At 40.6% G+C, this 23,109-nt stretch overlaps 2 protein-coding genes across 2 annotated transcripts; one reads left to right on the top strand and one right to left on the bottom strand.

Annotated features, from left to right (window-relative positions):
* Nucleotides 1–5,294: 5,294 nt before the first annotated feature.
* On the bottom strand, nt 5,295–17,481 carry LOC311521779 (serum amyloid A protein-like). The gene is made up of 3 exons (XM_084630357.1): nt 17,468–17,481; nt 7,794–7,932; nt 5,295–5,514 (listed from the first exon to the last, which is right to left on the bottom strand). The coding sequence occupies exons 2-3, from the start codon at nt 7,919–7,921 to the stop codon at nt 5,373–5,375; spliced, it is 270 nt and encodes an 89-aa protein (XP_084486483.1). The 5' UTR covers nt 7,922–7,932; nt 17,468–17,481; the 3' UTR covers nt 5,295–5,372.
* Nucleotides 17,482–17,631: 150 nt separating this feature from the next.
* Nucleotides 17,632–21,431, top strand: LOC311521607 (serum amyloid A-5 protein-like). Its single transcript, XM_084629983.1, has 4 exons — nt 17,632–17,716; nt 18,054–18,172; nt 20,256–20,394; nt 21,212–21,431. The coding sequence occupies exons 2-4, from the start codon at nt 18,070–18,072 to the stop codon at nt 21,351–21,353; spliced, it is 384 nt and encodes a 127-aa protein (XP_084486109.1). The 5' UTR covers nt 17,632–17,716; nt 18,054–18,069; the 3' UTR covers nt 21,354–21,431.
* The last annotated feature ends 1,678 nt before the right edge of the window (nt 21,432–23,109 follow it).

Genomic DNA, 23,109 nt, shown 5'->3' with positions numbered 1-23,109 from the left:
GAAATGGGATGTCATCTTTGCAGACATTTTCATTTTTTCCCTTTTAAATTTTGATGGAAATATTACAAAATTTTGAATTTTGGAAAACAACTAGCTTTTATTACCACCATTATGATCTCTAAGGAGGGAGGTTAATTTATCTGAATAGCAGTTAACTTATTGTGTAATTTTGTTGGCAAGATCTAAGCCATAAGCTACATGCAGTTATATGAACAGTTTCAAAATAATCTTTTAATTCAAAATATTACAAGTCAATTGGAATCATCAGCTCTATCAGGAATTCAGGGTACTTTGTAAAGTGTGTTTTTATTTCTGATAAATACTAACCTTAACTATCAAAATTTTATTTAAATGGCGTAAATACAGTTTACATTTTCAGATCAGTGCATGGGAGATAAAATGTAAAACTCCTATTGATTCTAAATCGAAAGATGCAGATAAGTATCTGATACGTCAGATCAGACTTTGCCCTTTAAAGTTTGTAAACTAAAACATAGTTTTTGTAAATGTTCAGTGTGATTCTTCTGGGAATGTAATCTGAATAAAGTCATCATGACTGGGAAGGTCTTATGAAACAGTGCTAAATCAGTCCCACATGCTAGCCCAACATAATTCTATGACTTGTAAAGAGAACAGACAGTAGCTGTATTGTTCTTGCTTAATGCCCTGTTGACCAATCTCGCTTTGAACCCCCTCACTGGTTGGCTTCTTCTGCAGAATTTCTTCCCTGAAGGTGTCAAATTTCTTCCTCTATGTTCCAGATGTCATAGTTTGTTCTTTTCAATTATTTATGGCTATTTTACTTCTTTCACCACCTGAAATCTGTAACTTGAGATTCTATGTAAAGCTCACAAGTGATTTCTCAGCAATGGAAACTTTATATATTATTGAAGTAGGACAGTAGGACATCTGACTGAAGACATATTAAATACATAATCCACCACCTCGCCCTTTCATAAATTCTCATGATGTGTGGAAAGTTAACTGGGTATATTCTCCTAAAAAGGAATAATCATTCCTGTGCTGAAATAATTCACTCATATATTGTCCAAGCTTTAAAAGCATTTTGGAGATGTTCTGAAAATTTCCCTTGGACAATAGCTCATACAAAATACCTGCCATGAACAAAGCTTTTGGAAGTGTCTACATTCAACAGTATTAGCCTTGACAACAAAATGACATATTAGGCTGAATCATGCTGGGAGCCCCGGGCCCTTTAAATCACCACCAGAGCCCTGGGGCTCCTGGCTGCTGCCACAGCTGCTGCTACCATAGGGCTCTGGTGGTGATTTAAAGGGCCCAGGGCTCCCAGCCGCCTCTCCCACAGCTGGAGCCCCGCACCCTTTAAATCTCGATTTAAAGGACCCGGGGATTTTAAGTCCCCGCCTCTTCTGGTTGAGGCCCCGCCCCCTGCTGCTCAGGACCCCAGCCCTCTGTAAGTCCTTTAAGTTACTTTCACCCCTGTGTGTACCCCAAATTAAAAAACATAGTAAGAGAACGAAAAAAGAGCCACCAGGGCTAAACAACAAAGTAAAAGAAGCAGTGAGAGGTAAAAAGGCATCCTTTAAAAAGTGGAAGTTAAATCCTAGTGAGAAAAATAGAAAGGAGCATAAACACTGGCAAATGAAGTGTAAAAATACAATTAGGAAGGCCAAAAAAGAATTTGAGGAACAGTTAGCCAAAGACTCAAAAAGTAATAGCAAAACCAATTTTAAGTACATCAGAAACAGGAAGCCTGCTAAACAACCAGTGAGGCCACTGGACAATTGAGGTGCTAAAGGAGCACTCAAGGATGACAAGGACATTGCACAGAAACTAAATGAATTCTTTGCATCAGTCTTCACAGCTGAGGATGTGAGGGAGATTCCCAAACCTTAGCCATTCTTTTTAGGTGACAGATCTGAGGAACTGTCCCAGATTGAGGTATCATTAGAGGAGGTTTTGGAACAAATTGATAAATTAAACTGCAATATGTCACCAGGACAGGATGGTATTCACCCAAGAGTTCTGAAGGAACTCAAATGTGAAATTGCAGAACTACTCACTGTAGTCCGTAACCTATCATTTAAATCAGCTTCTGTACCAGACAACTGGAGGATAGCTAATATGACACGAATTTTTGAAAAGGGCTCCAGAGGTGATCCCAGCAATTACAGGCCTGTAAGCCAGACTTCAGTACCAGGCTAACTGGTTGAAACTATAATTAAGAACAATATTGTCAGACATATAGATGAACATAATTTGTTGAGAAGAGTCAACATGGTTTTAGTAAAGGGAAATCATGCCTCACCAATCTACTAGAATTCTTTGAGGGGGTCAACAAGCATGTGGACAAGGGGGATCCCGTGGATATAGTGTACTTAGATTTTCAGAAAGCCTTTGACAAGGTCCCTCACCAAAGACTCTTACGCAGCTGCCACGGAATCAGAGGGAAGGTGCTCTCATGGATTGGTAACTGGTTGAAAGATAGGAAACAAAGGGTAGGTATAAATGGTCAGTTTTCAGAATGGAGAGAGGTAAATAGTGGTGTCCCCCAGGGGTCTGTTCTGGGACCAGTCCTATTCAACATGTTCATAAATTATCTGGGAAAAGGGGTAAACAGTGAGGTGGCAAAATTTGCAGATGATACAAAATTACTAAAGACAGTTAAGACCAAGGCAGACTGCGAAGAGCTACAAAAGGATCTCTCAAAACTGGGTGACTGGGCAACAAAATGGCAGATGAAGTTTCATGTTGATAAATGCAAAGTAATGCACATTGGAAAGCATAATCCCAACTATAAATATAAAATGATGGAGTCTAAATTAGCTGTTACTACTCAAGAAAGAGATCTTGGAGTCATTGTGGATAGTTCTCTGAAAACATCCACTCACTGTGCAGCGGCAGTCAAAAAAAGCAAACAGAATGCTGGGAATAATTAAGAAAGGGATAGATAATAGGACAGAAAATATCATGTTGCCTCTATATAAATCCAATCCACACCCACATATTGAATACCGTGTGCAGATGTGGTCGCCCCATCTCAAAGAAGATATATTGGAATTGGAAAAGTTTCAGAAAAGGGCAACAAAAATTATTAGGGGTATGGGACGGCTTCCATATGAGGAGAGATTAATAAGACATATAGATGGGGGCAGGGATAGCTCAGTGGTTTGAGCATTTGCCTGCTAAACCCAGGGTTGTGAGTTCAATCCTTGAGGGGGCCATTTAGGGATTCTGGGGCAAAAATTGGGGATTGGTCCTGCTTTTGAGCAGGGGGTTTGACTACATGATCTCCTGAGGTCCCTTCCAACTCTGATATTCTAGGATTCTACAAGACTGGGACTTTTCAGCTTGGAAAAGAGATGGCTAAGGGGAGTTATGATTGAGGTCTATAAAATCATGACTGGTGTAGAGAAAGTAGATAAGGAAGTGTTGTTTACTACTTATCATAACAGAAGAACTAGGGGTCGCCAAATGAAATTAATAGGCAGCAGGTTTAAAACAAACAAAAGGAATTATTCTTCACACTGAACACAAAGTCAACCTGTGGACCTCCTTGCCAGAGGATGTTGTGAAGACCAAGACCATAACAGGGTTCAAAAAAAGAACTAGATAAATTAATGGAGGATAGGTATTAGCCAGGATGGGCAGGAATGGTGTCCCTAGCCTCTGTTTGCCAGAAATTAGCAATGAGCGACATGGGATGGATCACTTGATGATTACCTGTTCTGTTCATTCCCTCTGGGGCACCTGGCACTGACCACTGATGGAAGACAGGATACTGGGCTAGATGGACCCTTGGTCTGACCCAGTAGGACCATTCTTAAGATAATCAGGGATGCAGCTCCATGCTCTGTGTGCCCCTAAACCGTCCTCTGACTGCCAGATGCTGGGAGTGGACAATGGGATGGTTCACTCAGTGATTGCCTGTTCTGTTCATTCCCTTAGAAGAACCTGGCACTGGCCGCTGTCAGAAGACAGGATACTAGACTAGACTGACTATTGGAGTTCTAACTCCACTATTGGAGTTCTAATGTTCAGCAAAAATTGCAATAGATTTTTGCCTTTGAGAAAGATGTTATAGGAGATAGTATACTGTCTTTATTGAATATTTGAGAATCAAGTTGTACACACAAGCAATGGAATGCAGAAAAACACTAAGGGCTGGACTTAGAGGCAAAATAACAGTTGCAAAAATGGAATCCCCATTGGTGGATTGAATCAAAACAAAGTTTTGACACTAGGCCAGAAATTCAGTCAGAATGGACGTCAGCTAATCAAACAGAATAAACATCTGCTTTAAAAATAAGATGAAAAAATTAGAATTAAAAATTCAGGGAATCCCAGCAGCAGATAAGACAACTTGGGAAATGACGATGAGACTCTATGCAATCAGATACAGTGATAAGGGATTCTTTGTTTCTGAGGGCATATATATAAAATGTTTCACTGAATTAAATCTCAGGGATGATCTACACTAGCAAGTTAAAGAGCTCTAACTTGCTGGCCCAGGGGTGTGAAAACACACGCATACACACCCCCCCCCCGAGCGCAACAAGTTTGAGCACTTTAAAGCGCTACTGTGGACAGGCTCGGCTCCCAGTGCTCAGAGCTAATCCAGACATTGGCACCTGCGGCAGCGCTTTGAACTTGTAGTGTGGACATAGCCTCAATTGGTTAGATCAGTGGTTCTCAAAGCCGGTCCGCCACTTGTTCAGGGAAAGCCCCTGGCGGGCTGGACCGGTTTGTTTACCTGCCGCGTCCGCAGGTTCAGCCGATCGCGGCTCCCACTGGCCGCGGTTCGCCACTCCAGGCCAATGGGGTCTGCGGGAAGGGTGGCCAGCAAGTCCCTTGGCCTGCGCTGCTTCCCGCAGCCCCCATTGGCCATGTTTTTGCCATGATACCTAAAACTTTGTACATCCCGAACTAATTAGCTAGGTAGGATGCTTTTACGGTTAGAGGACTGGACTCCATTCCTAGCTCTGCTATAGACTCCCCTGTGACATTAGGCAAGTCAATTAACATCTCTCAGATCCCTGTCTGTAAAATGGGGACAACAATAAAAAGGAGAATTATCATAATGTATCACAATAGCCCAGTAGCCTGTCTCTGACAGTGGCCAGTGCCCGCTGCTTCACAGGAATACGCAACAAATCAAGTAAAGAACAATTGTTAAGTAATCTGGAAGAATCTTCCAAATCCTGGGCAGTTAAGGGTTACCTTTGGCCCCAAATCATGAAGATTTGTATGTATATTGCTTTTTATCCTTTCTAATGTAGCTGAGGGTGTTTGTTCATTCACTGAGAGCTTCAGAAATTTAAGATTTTATTTATTGTGGTTTTGCACAGCTGGTAGAAAAATGGAACCATTGTAAAGTATTACAGGCCGCATTAGTATTTCGAGGGAAGGCCCTCTGGTCTGTAGCGGTTTGGGTCTCCTCCACTTCTGCCCCATGCATTTGCCTCCTGGTCTTGACGTGTGTCTTCGGCTCCTCTGCCGCTAATGCCACCCTGCCAACCTTCCCTGGCATCACTGGAAAGAGGAAACAAAGGTTATCCTAGACAGTTTATAGTTAAATATCATTAACTAAATTGAAAAGGAGGACTTGTGGCACCTTAGAGACTAACCAATTTGTTAGAGCATAAGCTTTCGTGAGCTACAGCTCACTTCCTCAGATGCATATCGTGGAAACTGCAGCAGGCTTTATATATACACAGAGAATATGAAACAATACCTATTCCCACCCCACTGTCCTGCTGGTAATAGCTTATCTAAAGTGATTTCCAGCACAAATCCAGGTTTTCTCACCCTCCACCCCCCCACACAAATTCACTCTCCTGCTGGTGATAGCCCATCCAAAGTGACAACTCTTTACACAATATGCATGACAATCAAGCTGGGCTATTTCCTGCATAAATCCAGGTTCTCACATCCCCCCCACCCCCATACACACACAAACTCACTCTCCTGCTGGTAATAGCTCATCCAAACTGACCACTCTTCAAGTTAAAATCCAAGTTAAACCAGAACATCTGGGGGGGGGGGGGGTAGGAAAAAACAAGAGGAAACAGGCTACCTTGCATAATGACTTAGCCACTCCAAGTCTCTATTTAAGCCTAAATTAATAGTATCCAATTTGCAAATGAATTCCAATTCAGCAGTTTCTCGCTGGAGTCTGGATTTGAAGTTTTTTTGTTTTAAGATAGCGACCTTCATGTCTGTGATCGCGTGACCAGAGAGATTGAAGTGTTCTCCGACTGGTTTATGAATGTTATAATTCTTGACATCTGATTTGTGTCCATTTATTCTTTTACGTAGAGACTGTCCAGTTTGACCAATGTACATGGCAGAGGGGCATTGCTGGCACATGATGGCATATATCACATTGGTGGATGTGCAGGTGAACGAGCCTCTGATAGTGTGGCTGATGTTATTAGGCCCTGTGATGGTGTCCCCTGAATAGATATGTGGGCACAGTTGGCAACGGGCTTTGTTGCAAGGATAAGTTCCTGGGTTAGTGGTTCTGAACACTAGTGGTTCTGAACAGAACCACTAACCCAGGAACTTATCCTTGCAACAAAGCCCGTTGCCAACTGTGCCCACATATCTATTCAGGGGACACCATCACAGGGCCTAATAACATCAGCCACACTATCAGAGGCTCGTTCACCTGCACATCCACCAATGTGATATATGCCATCATGTGCCAGCAATGCCCCTCTGCCATGTACATTGGTCAAATGTGGGGGGGATGTGAGAACCTGGATTTATGCAGGAAATAGCCCAGCTTGATTGTCATGCACATTGTGTAAAGAGTTGTCACTTTGGATGGGCTATCACCAGCAGGAGAGTGAATTTGTGTGGGGGGGTGGAGGGTGAGAAAACCTGGATTTGTGCTGGAAATCACTTTAGATAAGCTATTACCAGCAGGACAGTGGGGTGGGAATAGGTATTGTTTCATATTCTCTGTGTATATATAAAGCCTGCTGCAGTTTCCACGATATGCATCTGAGGAAGTGAGCTGTAGCTCACGAAAGCTTATGCTCTAATAAATTGGTTAGTCTCTAAGGTGCCACAAGTCCTCCTTTTCTTTTTGCGAATACAGACTAACACGGCTGTTACTCTGAAACCTGTCATTAACTAAATTATTTACTTTACACTTATCCCCCATAGTTTAATCCCTACTTTTCCATAAAATTGAGGACATGCACAAACACCTCACCAACAGAAGTTATTCCAATAAAAGATATTAGCTCACTTACCTTGTCACAGACACAAATCTTAGCCTGTCTCTAAATAGCAGGAGTCATCCCAGAAGTGCATCACTGCAGTAGTTGTGAATTGAAAAGCTTTCCCATTATTTGCCTCCACTAAGATATAAGCTCCTTTGTATCATAGTCATCATGTTCAAAATCAACATTTGAAAACAATCTTCATTAGAGGACTGCAAGTGAACCTATGATCATAGTTTCTTTGGATGAAATACCAAGGACAATATGTACCAATTCTAGATTAAAGTGAGGTCCTGCAATTATTTAAATTTTAAAAGCCCTGTGGTGAAAACATCGGCCTCCCTGCACATAGTAATGAGATCTGATATCAGAATATTTCTAAATAGGTCAGCTCAGAAACCTCCTTTACAACTCAAGAATGGGCACAGTCTTCACACTTAGCCAGTTCAGAGGTTAAATAAAAATGTCCTCGCTTCAAACAGGACAATAACTAGTTATGAATTACAATGTACTTCATAGTAATTTGATTGCATAGCTCTCTGCCGACTTTTAACTCATAATCCAAGTGGAATCCATTACCTAATAACTTCTGCTGCCCATTTACCGCCAGGCCCTCTTTGACCAGCATCATAATTCCCACGAGCATGGAAATATTTATCTGAATTTTTATAATTCGCCTCCCGCATATTGCTGTATGCACCCCGCATATCCTCAGCGCCTGGAGAAGAGAGAAAGGATTATAGAGACACCGAAAATTTAAAACTAAACTTTGAGGTTATTCCACCCACATTCCTCTGAAGTCGTCAAGCACCATTCTTCTCACTTCCCCACTGTGGCTTCTAAGTACAGTGCTTCTAGAGAAGGCAGTGAGGCTCTTATATACCATTGAGCAAATACTTGATTTTTTGGTTCAGTGGAAGATCTGAGAAATCCAAAAAAGACTGTTTAGTTTCAAACCAAAACTGATTTGTTAGGGTTTTTCTCATCAAAATTGAAATCAGAAAAAAATTGTTCAGGTTGATTTGAATAGACATTTCTGCAGCAAAATGTGAGAATAGTTCACTGTGAAAATTATCAGTTTTGAAGTTTTATTTTTCCAACCTAAACTATTTGCCAAATTTGAACAAAATTTGCAAAAAGTTGCAGTGCCCCCTGAAATGCATTTTTTGGTGAATTTAGTATTTGCCCCTCCAAAAAATTACCCAACTTTCTTTGGTACCCAGGACTCCCTTTAGAGATACAGGGATTTGCAGCTATTTATGCTATTTTATTAACTGTTGCTTCCACCAGGTGACATCCTTGGAGGAGGAGATGAAAGGGAGTTCCTTGAGAAGGATCTCATAAAAACATGGAATCTCCACAATACACTGTTGCAATATCTTTGGGGAATTCTTTAGGGGCAAAGAAACCCTCAAATTTCTGTCATTGGTTTTCTAAGGGTCACCAGGACAATGGAGTAGAGGTGTGATTCCAACTTAAAAACATCAGTCTCCTTTAGGGCTTTGTTTACATACAGTTTGTGCATCAATGTAACTAAATCTGTTTAGAAACCAATTTAGTTAAATCACTGTCACATAAGTCCATTTAATCTAAATCAATTTAAGGAATTCTTAGGAGAGTCTATTCCAGGGGTTTGCAGCAATGTAACTAACTATTTCTAACCTGATTTAGACTAGAGACAATTGGGGACAAACTGATGAGGATCTTTAGGCTATGAGTGTACAATGTGAGAACAAGAAACCTGATTTCATAGACATGAACCTCTATCCACCACTATAGTTTAAAAAAAAAAAACACTTCTTTACAGCAAAAGGGAGACATCATGGAGTATCAACCTAAATGTAGAAATATGAGGATATTTGGCTCTAAAAAGTGCAATGGCAAATAGGAGACAATAACTAGAATCAAAGACTATTCTGAGTTGTTTCTTGAGACTAAATAAATCATAACACTAGAAGACCTGGTGGTCCACTATAATTTGATCCACATCTCCATCCAGACAAAGCCTATTATATCTCACATACCTTCCCGATTGAGTAAAGCATCTCTATTCAGGAAGGGTACTTAAGCACATGCTTAAGCTTTCTTAAACAAGGATGAATTTAAGCATGTACTTAAGTGTTTTTCCTCAGTCAGGACATAAGAATGCAGTTCTGCAAGGTGTTAAATGGCCACAACTCACCAGCATGGGAATTAAGGAAGTTTAGCACCTTGCAGAAGATGCTCATACCTGCAGTGCTGAATCAGGACCCAAGTTATCTGACCCCAGAAACATTTCTGGGAGGGTGAAGGAAAGCGTCTGAAAATATTCAACAAACATTTACAGTATTGTTAGGATATAGATATTCAGGCCTGTCTGCAAAGGCTTGTACTTTAAGAATTTAGGTGTATTCTTATCACTTGGCTAGTTAGAGGTATAAAAGAAAGAATCAAAATCACTGTCTGCCAGTGTAAGGTCCTTCTCTTACTGTGACAATCTGAGGCCCTGTTCTTAGGCTAAGGCCTTTGGCTAAGCAGCAGAGGCAGCCATAAACTGGGAAGTGAACGGTCACATCCTCACATTCCAAACTAGTCACATTGAAAGAAGGTGCCATTGGGCTGTTAGGAATACAATCCTGTCCTGATAATGCCAATCACCTCCAGAGAAAGGGAAGTGCCTAGAAGATGAAAAAGGAAACTTAGTTTGATAGCATCCTGTCTGGCAAGAACTCACTTATCCATAGCTGGGATGTGAAATCCTCACTTCTGTATTGTTTTGTCATCATAGTTCCCACTTTGCTATTGTTTGTCTGTATAATTTCTGTCTGGTTCTGTGATTGTTTCTGACTGCTGTATAATTAATTTTGCTGGGTGTAAACTAATTAAGGTGGTGGGATATAATTGGTTACATAATCATGTTACAATATGTTAGGATTCGTTAGTTAAATTTCAGGAAAATGATTGGTTTAGGTATAGCTAAGCTGAACTCAAGTTTTACGATATAGTCAGCAGTCAATCAGGAAGTGAGTGGGTGGGTGTGTGGGTGAGGGAGATAGGAACAGGGAATGGGGGTAAGAAAATTGGAATCATGTTTTGCTAAAGGGGGAAATGGGAACAGGGAATGGGAGTGGGGAAATTGGAATCATGTTTGGCTAAGGGCAGGAATGGGAACAGGGACACAGGTGTAAGGCTCTGTAGCGTCAGAGCTGGGAAGGAGGACACTAAGGAAGGAAACTGGAATCATGCTTGCTGGAAGTTCACCCCAATAAACATCAAATTGTTTGCACTTTTGGACTTTGGGTATTGTTGCTCTCTGTTCATGCGAGAAGGACCAGGGAAGTAAGTGGGTGAAGGAATAAGCCCCCTAACAAGTATGTTATATTTTCTTTACTGGGAATTGGCATACACCTCTCACAAAAACCAAGAACTAATAAATAAAAGGTACCCATCTTTTAATTCAAAATATTACCATTGGATTGGAATAATCAGCTCTATCAGGAATTCAGGTTACTTTGTAAAGTGTTTTCATCTGTGATAAACAACAATCTTAACTATCAACCTTTTATTTAAATGAAGTAAATATGGTTTACATTCTCAGATCAGTGCATGGGCGATAATATGTAAAACCCCTATTGATTCTAGCTGGAAAGATGCAGGTAAATATCTGCTAGTTCAGGTCAGACTTTGCCCTCGAAAGTTTGTAAACTAAACAGCAGATCTTGTAAATGGTCAGTAAAAAGAAAAGGAGTACTTGTGGCACCTTAGAGACTAACCAATTTATTTGAGCATAAGCTTTCGTGAGCTACAGCTCACTTCATCGGATGCATACTGTGGAAAGTGTAGAAGATCTTTTTATACACACAAAGCATGAAAAAATACCTCCCCTCACCCCACTCTCCTGCTGGTAATAGCTTATCTAAAGTGATCATCACTCTCCTTACAATGTGTATGATAATCAAGGTGGGCCATTTCCAGCACAAATCCAGGGTTTAACAAGAACGTCGGGGGGGGGGGGGTACAGTCTGACCAATGTACATGGCAGAGGGGCATTGCTGGCACATGATGGCATATATCACATTGGTAGATGTGCAGGTGAATGAGCCTCTGATAGTGTGGCTGATGTGATTAGGCCCTATGATGGTGTCTCCTGAATAGATATGTGGACACAGTTGGCAATGGGCTTTGTTGCAAGGATAGGTTCCTGGGTTAGTGGTTCTGTTGTGTGGTGTGCGGTTGCTGGTGAGTAATTGCTTCAGGCTGGGGGGCTGTCTGTAGGCAAGGACTGGCCTGTCTCCCAAGATTTGTGAGAGTGTTGGGTCATCCTTCAGGATAGGTTGTAGATCCTTAATAATGTGTTGGAGGGGTTTTAGTTGGGGGCTGAAGGTGACGACTAGTGGCGTTCTGTTATTTTCTTTGTTAGGCCTGTCCCATAGTAGGTGACTTCTGGGAACTCTTCTGGCTCTATCAATTTGTTTCTTCACTTCTGCAGGTGGGTATTGTAGTTGTAAGAATGCTTGATAGAGATCTTGTAGGTGTTTGTCTCTGTCTGAGGAATTGGAGCAAATGCGGTTGTATCGCAGAGCTTGGCTGTAGACGATGGATCGTGTGGTGTGGTCAGGGTGAAAGCTGGAGGCATGTAGGTAGGAATAGCGGTCAGTAGGTTTCCGGTATAGGGTGGTGTTTATGTGACCATCGTTTATTAGCACTGTAGTGTCCAGGAAGTGGATCTCTTGTGTGGACTGGACCAGGCTGAGGTTGATGGTGGGATGGAAATTGTTGAAATCATGGTGGAATTCCTCAAGGGCTTCTTTTCCATGGGTCCAGATGATGAAGATGTCATCAATATAGCGCAAGTAGAGTAGGGGCGTTAGGGGACGAGAGCTGAGGAAGCGTTGTTCTAAGTCAGCCATAAAAATGTTGGCATACTGTGGGGCCATGCGGGTACCCATAGCAGTGCCGCTGATTTGAAGGTATACATTGTCCCCAAATTAAAATAGTTATGGGTAAGGACAAAGTCACAAAGTTCAGCCACCAGGTTAGCCGTGACGTTATCGGGGATAGTGTTCTTGACGGCTTGTAGTCCATCTTTGTGTGGAATGTTGGTGTAGAGGGCTTCTACATCCATAGTGGCCAGGATGGTGTCATCAGGAAGATCACCGATGGATTGTAGTTTCCTCAGGAAGTCAGTGGTGTCTCAAAGATAGCTGGGAGTGCTGGTAGCATAGGGCCTGAGGAGGGAGTCTACATAGCCAGACAATCCTGCTGTCAGGGTGCCAATGCCTGAGATGATAGGGCGCCCAGGATTTCCAGATTTATGGATCTTGGGTAGTAGATAGAATATCCCAGGTCGGGGTTCCAGGGGTGTGTCTGTGCGGATTTGATCTTGTGCTTTTTCAGGGAGTTTCTTGAGCAAATGCTGTAGTTTCTTTTGGTAACTCTCAGTGGGATCAGAGGGTAATGGCTTGTAGAAAGTGGTGTTGGAACAAGCAGCCTCTTGTTCATATTCCGACCTATTCATGATGACAACAGCACCTCCTTTGTCAGCCTTTTTGATTATGATGTCAGAGTTGTTTCTGAGCCTGTGGATGGCATTGTGTTCCGCACAGCTGAGGTTATGGGGCAAGTGATGCTGCTTTTCCACAATTTCAGCCCGTGTACATCGGCGGAAGCACTCTATGTAGAAGTCCAGTCTGCTGTCTCGACCTTCAGGAGAAGTCCACCTAGAATCCTTCTTTTTGTAGTGTTGGTAGGGAGGTCTCTGTGGATTAGTATGTTGTTCAGAGGTATGTTGGAAATATTACTAACAGGAGAGTGGGTTTGTGACGGGGAGGGGGGGAAACCTGGATTTGTGCTGGAAATGGCCCAACTTGATTATCATACACATTGTAAGGAGAGTGATCACTTTAGATAAGCTATTACCAGCAGGAGAGTGGGGTGGGGGAATGTATTTTTTCATGTTTTGTGTGTATAAAAAGATCTTCTACACTTTCCACAGTATGCATCCGATGAAGTGAGCTGTAGCTCACGAAAGCTCATGCTCAAATAAATTGGTTAGTCTCTAAGGTGCCACAAGTACTCCTTTTCTTTTTGCGAATACAGACTAACATGGCTGTTACCCTGAAACCTGTCATTATAAATGGTCAGTGTGGTTCTTATGGGAATGTAATCTGTATAAAGTCATCATGATTGGGAAGGTGTTGTGAAACAGTGCTAAATCAGTCCCGCTCACTAGCCCAACAGAATGCTATGACTTGTAAACACAACAGACCGTAGCTGTATTGTCCATGCTCAATGCCCTGGTGACCAATCTGGCTTTGAGCTTCCTGGAAGCTTTTGGAAGTGTCTACATTCAACAGTAACAGCCTTGACAGCAAAATGACATGTTAGGCTGAATCGTGTAATTTTATTTTAATCTTACTCATTTTATTCCCATGAGCATCTACACTTTTCTAGACAAACTCCAACTAGTTCTTTAAAAAAGGGAAAGATAACTCCTAGGTCGTGTTATCCTGGAGAGCATTTACTACTTGAAGTAACAAAGCTGTAGAGATTGAGAAGCTCAGTAGTCCCTGAACTACAACTGCATTTTTCCCTAGATGAACTGAACTATGGTAAATCTCCACCTTTGATACCTGGAATTGGAAACAATTCTGGCTTCAAGGGGCAGGAGAGAGTCATTTTGTTTCCTAAATTATGTGACTCCATCTTTTTGAAAACCTTGCTGTAATGCATTAGTTTTTCAGACCCTCTATGATCTGCCTACCAGAGACACTGCACATCATCATTTAAAGTAGTGGTGGGTTGTATAACTGGAGCTCTCCTAACAGTGGTATTTAAGGTTATCAAAATGTTTCCTTTAGCCCTCTTTTCATTCACTCAACATTCTGAAAACACTCAAGCTTCTGGACTGAAATTTTACAGGCCTGGTCTACACCCAAAAAGAAACATTTTTTAAAAAATTTGAAATGAAAATCGATTCTGTACATTTTGTCCTTTTGTAACAAAAAAGCTTGAAGGGCAATATGACTGGAGTGAACGTTTGGTAAGAAAAAAGGAAGTTCCTTGTAACAATATTTTGGATTTGGCAGGCATGAGGGTTTAAGACTCTCACCTTATCTTTAAACACTGTTTGGTCTGATGTTTTGGCCCTTTTTAACAGATTTCTTAAGGAAGAGTATGCTGCTGTGGCTAACTTTGCCATGCAGTATGCCAGGCAACTGCCTTAGGACCTGCACAGTTAGAAGTGCAAGCAGTATGAAGCTGAGTGCTGGGAATTTACAATATCATGCAGACAGCCCTTTAACATGCCTCAATCTTAAAAGCTTCATCTATTCAGAGTATAAAGTTGTCCACTCAGTAATGTGCATAATTCAGTGAAATTCAGGGCTGTTCTTACAGAATATGATTTTTTTCTTTTAAAAGCTTAAATTCCATAACTCTCTAAAGTTCTTAAATCTACACAGGCAAAAATAAGATTCCACAGCTGTTTGCATTACAGTGTATATAATCACGATGAAGTGAGCTGTAGCTCACGAAAGCTTATGCTCAAATAAATTGGTTAGTCTCTAAGGTGCCACAAGTACTCCTTTTCTTTTCACACAGTTAAAAACACTCTCAAAGAACGCAATTATTACTACAATCTCATAAGAGAAACGGAGAGTGATGTAGGGCCCTGGCCTTATTAACTGTACATCTTGTGTATAAACTATTTTCACAAACTGCATATGTGACTTTCCGATTGTACACAGTGATATAAGTGTCACACAGGTGTCTAAGGCCATCAGAAAAAGTGGCATAATATATAGTGTTATCTAATTGTAAATATATAGTGTTATCTAAATTGTAAACCCTATACACAATTCCCGGCCTCAGTTTCCTCAAAACACCAAGCCATTCTATGGGCCTGGATCAGGGTCACTTGGGGTCATCCAACATCCTTCTGTTGCAATGCATCACTTTTATGCACAAAAGCAGAGCCTTCTCCCCCAAGCTTAGCTAACCTGACCTTGGCCAGTTCATCCCCTTCCTTCCTCTTGCCCAAATGTCCTGTGCGTCTTCCCCTAGTGATTTCTTTTAGAACCTTTTGTTTTTGTCATCTGTCTCTGTCAACCTTCAGTAACTTTCCACTCCTAACCCCCATTCTCCTTAACACCAACTTGGCCAAACTGGGTTCCCAACTCAGGCACCATACTTAGCATAAAGATGCTATCATCAGAACATAGTTTTAAAGTTAAGTGTCCCCCCATTGTCCTCAGCCTAGTGAGAACCTATTGTAGGTCCTGTCCAACAAGATGGATACACGTAGAAAGAGGTTTCCTGAAAGAAAAGCAATACAGCCTATGCAAAAGCATCTGACTCCATGGCACCTCATCTCATCTGACACACAGACTTCCACATGGCATAGGTAACAGCCACATGCAGAGGGCTGTATTCCAACTTCATGCAGCCTGCAGCTGGTGCATGTGATGTTAGTGTCAAGTGTGTTCCCTGCACAAACACCATTTTAAAAACTCCAGTAAGAGCAATAAATACTCTACATGGAAACATGCTGAAGTCAGGAAATGCTAATGTTAAAATTGAACGTGCAGCCTTAACACTGCTTATGTGCATGTACGCATCACTATACCACCCTCAAATACTTGGTCAAACTTTTGATAATGCTATATATTATGTCATTTTTTCTGATGGCCTTAGAAACCTGTATGACACTTATATCACTGTGTACAATCCATAAGTCACACATGCAGTTTGTGAAAATAGTTTATACACAAGATGTACAGTTAATAAGGCCAGGGCCCTACATCACTCTCCGTTCCTCTTACAAGACTGTAGAAATAATTGCATTCTTTGAGAGTGTTTTTAACTATGTGATTATATACACTGTAATGCAAACAGCTGTGGAATCTTATTTTTGCCTGTGTAGATTTAAGAACTTGAGAGAATTATGGCATTTAAGCTTTTAAAAGAAAAAAAAATCATATTCTGTAAGAACAGCCCTGAATTATGCACATTACTGAATGGACAACTTTATACCTGGAACAGATGAAGCTTTTAATACTGAGGAATGTAAAAGGGCTGTCTGCATGATATTGTAAATTCCCAGCACTCTGCTTCATACTGCTTGCACTTTTAACTGTGCAGGTCCCAAGGCATTGCCTGGCATACTGTATGGCAAAGTAGCCACAGCAGCATACTCTTCCTTAGGAAATCTGTTAAAAAGGGCCAAAAAATCAGACCCATCAGTGTTTAAAGATAAGGTGAGATTCTTAAACCCTCAAGAAACCTTAAACCCTCAGCTGTCAAGGCTGTTACTGTTGAACATAGACACTTCCAAAAGCTTCCAGAAAGCTCAAAGCCAGATTGGTCAACAGGGCATTGAGCATGGACAATACAGCTACAGTCTGTTGTGTTTACAAGTCATAGCATTCTGTTGGGCTAGTGAGTGGGACTGATTTAGCACTGTTTCACAACACCTTCCCAATCATGACGACTTTATTCAGATTACATTCCCAAAAGAACAGCTGCACTGACCATTTACAAGATCTGCTGTTGAGTTTACAAACTTTAGAGGACAAAGTCTGACCTGAACTAGCAGATATTTACCTGCATTTTTCCAGCTAGAATCAATAGGAGTTTTACATATTATCGCTCATGCACTCATCTGAGAATGTAAACCATATTTACATCATTTAAGTAAAATTTTGATAGTTAAAATTGTTATTTAATCACAAATGAAAACACTTTACAAAGTAACCTGAATTACTGATAGAGCTGATGATTCCAATCCACTGGTAATATTTTGAATTAAAAGATATTTTTGTAACTCTTCATATAACTGCATCTAGCTTATGGCTTAGATCTTGCCAAGAAAGCTACACAATAAGTTAACCACTATTCAGACAAATTAACCTCTCCCTTTTGAGGTCATAATGGTGGTAATAAAAGCTCGTTGAAGTTATTCAAAGTTCAATATTTTGACAAGTTTCCATCTAAATTTAAAAGGGAAAAATGAAAATATCTACAAAGATGACATCCCATTTCTGACCAGCTCTGGTAATTTAAGTTTTATTATTTATTTCTATTACCATAGCCTCTTGGAGCCAAAGTCATGGACCAGGACCCATTGGCTATGCACTCATTTCAGTCATTAAAAAAAATTAGAAGCAAGTCAGAAAAAGTGACTGCCTGCAACTTCCAGTAAATGATGGACATTTCATCATATTAGGCACTGGTTAAGTAATTGATCGTTGGATCAATAGAGAGACAATACAGACCGTGACCAATTGAAATCAGGAAGGCTCAAGAAGAAATAAGGGAATTTACTGGAGTAAATTCCCAACAGAAGCAATGTTTGTTTGCATTCAACAAGCAAAGAATTGCCCAATTTGAATTTAGTCAGGTTTCTGTTAATTATTTCCCATTTGCTCTTTGAGATAAGGCTTCCTATAAATATAGTACCATTTTTCTTGTGAGAATCCATCAGAAAGGACTCCATTTTTCCGGGGCTTTGCAATACAGCAGTGGTAAGTTTCATTCCATATGGAAACTTCATATTTGTACCACTTTACCTTGTTGTGTATTCAATTTTTGTCTTAGAACTGGTGATTTTTATGATGTAAAAACTTAAGCGGAAACAAAAACTTCTATATTTACAACTTATGTCCCAGCCTGGTGCTGTGATGGCAGAGGGCATTTCATTTTTCTGAGTTGAAATCATCACTTTTGGAACTCTTCTGAATTGTGTGTGACCCTGAAGATCCATGTACCTGTTCCAAAGCAGATATAAGAGAAATTTACATTATGTCTGGAGTCTTTAAAAGATTGACCAGTTTTCTGACATATATTCTCCTTCTATTACAGCCTAAAGAAGCGAACTATGAAGTTCTTCAACTGCATGTTGTTGTTGTCCCTGGTACTATGTGTCAGTGCCCAGAACTGGTTCACTGATGCTGGATCATTCATAAGGGATGCTTATCGAGGTATGCTTTTTACTAACTGTTTGTTCTTCATCAAAACTGTCCTCAGCGCGGTGTACATATTAAAAAAATTAATAAAGGAATAAAAACCCCGCAAAGCCAAGCTGAAGACAGGAGTTCTAGGCCAATTTCTGATCAATAAGAAATTTACTCAGTTCTTCACAAAAAGATACATTAGAATTTTTTCATGATCCCTTAAAGTGATGCAGTTTTAGGTCCCTCATTGGGAGTCCAAGCACAAGGCTGCTGAACCAGAGCCAATCAGATGGCAGGTATGGGCCATAGATAGTACAAATTATGGATCATAACTAAACAGATATTTTCACCAGACAAGATTCACTTAACATTTAGCAAGATGTTTAACTGCAACCTGTGCACCCAGCTGACCATGTTCTGACTTTAACTTCTGCACTTTCCTGATGTGGATCTCAGTGGGTCTAGTAAAATCTGGAGGCATATTAATACATTGAGAACTAACGGGTACCTTTTATATGTTTGTTCTTGGTTTTGTGAGAGGTGTATTCCAATTCTCAGTAAAGGAAATCTAATATACTGTAAATGTTGGCTGAATATTTTCAGAAGCTTTCCTTCCCCTTCCCGGAAACGTTTCTGGGGTCAGATTCAGCACTGGGGTCAGATTCAGCACTACAGGAATGAGCATCTTCTGCAAGGTGCTGAACTTCCCTTATTCCCAGGCTGGTTAGCTCAGGGCATGCAACACCTTGCAGAACTGCATTCTTAAGCACAAGCTTAAATTCATCCTTGTTTAAGAAAGCTTAAGCATGTGCTTAAGTACCCTTCCTGAATAGAGATGCTTTACTCAGAGAGGTATGTGAGATATAATAGGTTTTGTCTGGATGGAGATGTGGATCAAATTAAAGTGGACCACCAGGTCTTCTACCGTTGTGATTTATTTAGTCTCAAGAAACAACTCAGCATAGTCTTTGATTCTAGTTATTGTCTCCTATATGCCCAAATATCCTCATGCTTCTATTTTAGGTTGATACTCCGTGATCTCGCCTTTTTGCTGTAAGAAGTGTTGGGTTTTTTTTAAAACTTTAGTGGTAGATAGAGGTTCACATCTATGAAATCAGATTTTTTGTTCTCACGTTGTATACTCACAGCTTAAATATTCTCACCAATTTGTCCCCAACTGTCTCTAGTGTAAATCGTTTGAGAAGTTGTTAGTTAAATTGCTGATAAATGCTGGAATAGACACTCCTAAGAATGCCTTAGATGGATTTAGATTAAATGGACTTGTGTGGCAGTGATTTAACTGAACTGGCTTCTAAACAGATTTAGTTACATCGATGCACAAACCGTATGCAGACAAAGTGCTAAAGGAGATTTGGGAGACTGATGTTTCTAAATCATAGCTCTACTCCATTGTCCTGGTGAGCACTGAGAGAAATTTGAGGGTTTCTTTGTCCCTAAAGAATTCCCCAAAGATATTACAACAGAGTTTTGTGGAGATTCCATGTTTTTATGAGATCCTTCTCAAGGGAACTCCCTTTCATTTCCTCTTCCAAAGATGTCACCTGGTGGAAGCTTCAGTTAATAAAAAAGCATATATAGCTGCAAATCCATGTATCTCTAATGGGAGTCCTGGGTACCAAAGGAAGTTGGGCAGGTTTTTTTTTTTTGGCAAATATTAAATTCACCAAAAAATGCATTTCAGAGGGACACTGCAACTTTTGGCAAATTTTGGTCAAAAATAATTTCAAAACTGATAATTTTCACAGTGAGCTGTTCTGACATTTTTCTGCAGAAATGTCTATTCAAATCAACCTGAACAATTTTTTTTTTCATTTTGATGAGAAAAACCCTAACAAATCAGTTTTGGTTTGTAACTCAACAGTCTTTCTTTTTTGGATTTCTCAGATCTTCCACCAAACCAAAAAAATCAGAATTTACTCAGCGATATATAGGAGCCTTTCTGCCTTCTCTAGAAGCACTATACTTGGAAGCCACAGTGCTGAAGTGTCAGAAATGGGGCTTGACGATTTCAGAGGACTGTGGGTGGAATAACCTCAAAGTGTTGTTTTTAAATTTGCAGAGTCTCTATAATCCTCTCTCTCTTCTCCAGGCGCTGAGGATATGTGGCGTGCATACAGCGACATGAGGGAGGCAAATTATAAAAATTCAGATAAATATTTCCATGCTCGTGGGAATTATGATGCTGCCCAAAGAGGGCCTGGCGGTAAATGGGCAGCAGAAGTTATTAGGTAATGTATTCCACTTGGATTACGAGTTAAATGTCAGTAAAGAGCTATGCCATCAAATAACTATGAAGTACATTGTAATTCATAACTCCTTATTGTCCTGTTTGAAGCAAAAACATTTTTATTTAACCTCCGAACTAGCTAAGTGTGAAGACCGTGCCCATTCTTGAGTTGTAAAGGTGATTTCTGAGCTGACCTATTTAGATATATTCTGATATCAGATATCATTACTATGTGCCAGGAGGCTGATGAGTTCACCACAGGGCTTTTAAAACTTAAATAATTGCAGGACCTCACTTTAATCTAGAACTGGAACATATTGCCCTTGGTATTTCATCCAAGAAAACTATGATCAATGGTTCACTTGCGGACCTTGAACGAGGATTGTTTTAAAATATTGCTGTCCAATGTGATGACTATGATACAAAGAAGGCTTATGAGGAGTAGGCAGAACTTAGTGGAGGCAAGTAATGGGAAAGCTTTTTAATTCACAACTGCTGGACTGATGCACTTCTGGGACGACCGATGCTATTCACAGACAGGCTAAGATATGTGTGTGTGTGTGTGTGTGTGTGTGTGTGTGTGTGTGTGTGTGTGTGTGTGTGTGTGAGAGAGAGAGAGAGAGAGAGAGAGAGAGAGAGACAAGGTAGGCGAGCTAATGTATTTTATTAGAATAACTTCTGTTGGTGAGGTATTTGTGCGTGTCCTCAGTTTTATGGAAAAGTAGGGATTAAACTGGGGAAAAACTGAAAAGTAAATAATTTAGTTATTGAGATTTAATAATAAACTGTCTAAAATAATCTTTGTTTCCTCTTTCCAGTGATGCAAGGGAAGGTTGGCAGAGTGACGTTAGCGGCAGAGGAGACGAAGACACACGTCAAGACCAGGAGGCAAATGCATGGGGCAGAAGTGGAGGAGACCCAAACCGCTACAGACCAGAGGGCCTTCCCTCGAAATACTAATGCAGCCTGTAATACTTTACAATGGTTCCATTTTTCTACCAGCTGTGCAAAACCACAATAAATAAAACCTTAAATTTCTGAAGCTCTCAGTGAATGAACAAACATCCTCAGCTACATTAGAAAGGATAAAAAGCAATATACATACAAACCTTCATGATTTGGGGCCAAAGATAACCCTTAACTGCCCGGGATTTGGAAGATTCTTCCAGATTATTTAACGATTGTTCTTTACTTGATTTGTTGCGTATTCCTGTGAAGCAGCGGGCACTGGCCACTGTCACAGACAGGCTACTGGACTATTGTGATCCATTATGAAAATTCTCCTTTTTAGTGTTGTCCCCATTTTACAGACAGGGATCTGAGAGATGTTAATTGACTTGCCTAACATCACAGGGGAGTCTATAGCAGAGCTAGGAATGGAGTCCAGTCCTCTAACTATAAGACCATCCTACCTGGCTAATTAGTTGGGGGCATAAAAACCACCCTGCAAAGGTTTAGGTATCATGGCAAAAACAGAAATTTTTTAGGGCAGGTCAGGAGGAAAGTTAACATTTTAAATGAAAAGATGAAAACACATTTTCTATGGGGCTGGGAGTCTGGGTCCACTTTAATAAGCAGTGATGGTGCTTAAGTTTTAAAAGTATATATTTATTGTTGTCAGGTGGGTAGAACCTCTGTTCCATCTGAGGTCAGGCTAGAAAGGCTGGATCAGAGTCATCACTGGATGAAATTTCCCATTGTTTCTGAAGACCAGGAGTGAGTGGAAACAGCATCAGAGAGGGGTGGCAAAACTAAGTTCAAAACTAGTTAATGTACATTGATAAAAACCTGAAGAGATTATAGGGGTTAAAAGACTCAATGCTCACAACTTGAAGTAGAAAAGAAAGAAAAGGAAAGTAGTAGCACAAAACCAAATCAAAATGAAACTAGTGTTTTCCGGCTGTGTGCTTCCTAGTCTTTGGATAGTTATCAGGCAGCTGACAGCAGTCTCATGAGAGGTTTCTGGTCGTGCATTTAACCCTAACATCTTCACTTAAAAACAGAGGAATCTTGGCTTTCAGAGTGGTAGCTGTGTTAGTCTGTCAGCAAAACCAACGAGGAGTACTTGTGGCACCTTCGAGACTAACACATTTATTTGGGCATAAGCTTTCGTGGGCTAAAACCCACTTCATCAGATGCATGGAGTGGAAAATACAGGAGGCAGGTATATACACAGTACATGCAAAGATGAGAGTTGCCTTACCAAATGCGGGGGGGGGGTCAGTGCTAATGAGACAATTCAGTGGAAGTGGAAGTGGGCTATTCTCAACAGTAGAATACCAAGCGAGGAAAAATCACTTTTGTAGTGGTAATGAGGCCAAAGTAATCAGGGTGGCCCATTTCAAACAGTTGACAGGAAGGTGTAAGTAACAGTAGGGTGAAATTAATACGGGGAAATTAGTTTTTGTAGTGACCCATTCCATCTTCATGTCAGCCTAACAGTCCTGAGGAAGAGCTCTTGCAAATCGGAAGCTTGTCTCTCCCCAACAGAAGTTGGTCCAAAAATAGACATTATTACCTCACCCACCTTGTGTCTCTAATATTCAGGGAGCAACACAGCTGCAACAACACTAATTACCCCTAGTCCCACTCTTGATCAAAAGATCAAAGAATTTAGCAGCATGCAGTGGGGGGTTCTTAGCATGACTTTGCTCAAATAATTTTTTAGGCCTTTCCTCAATTTTTAGGGTAAAAGTGCGTAGTCAATAGGCCTCAA

The sequence above is a fragment of the Lepidochelys olivacea genome (assembly GCF_965140295.1).
Source record: "Lepidochelys olivacea isolate rLepOli2 genome assembly, chromosome: 6".
NCBI classification, from domain to species: Eukaryota; Metazoa; Chordata; order Testudines; family Cheloniidae; genus Lepidochelys; species Lepidochelys olivacea.
The sequence above is the reverse complement of the archived record's forward strand: the minus strand, read 5'-3'. Positions and strand labels throughout refer to the sequence as shown.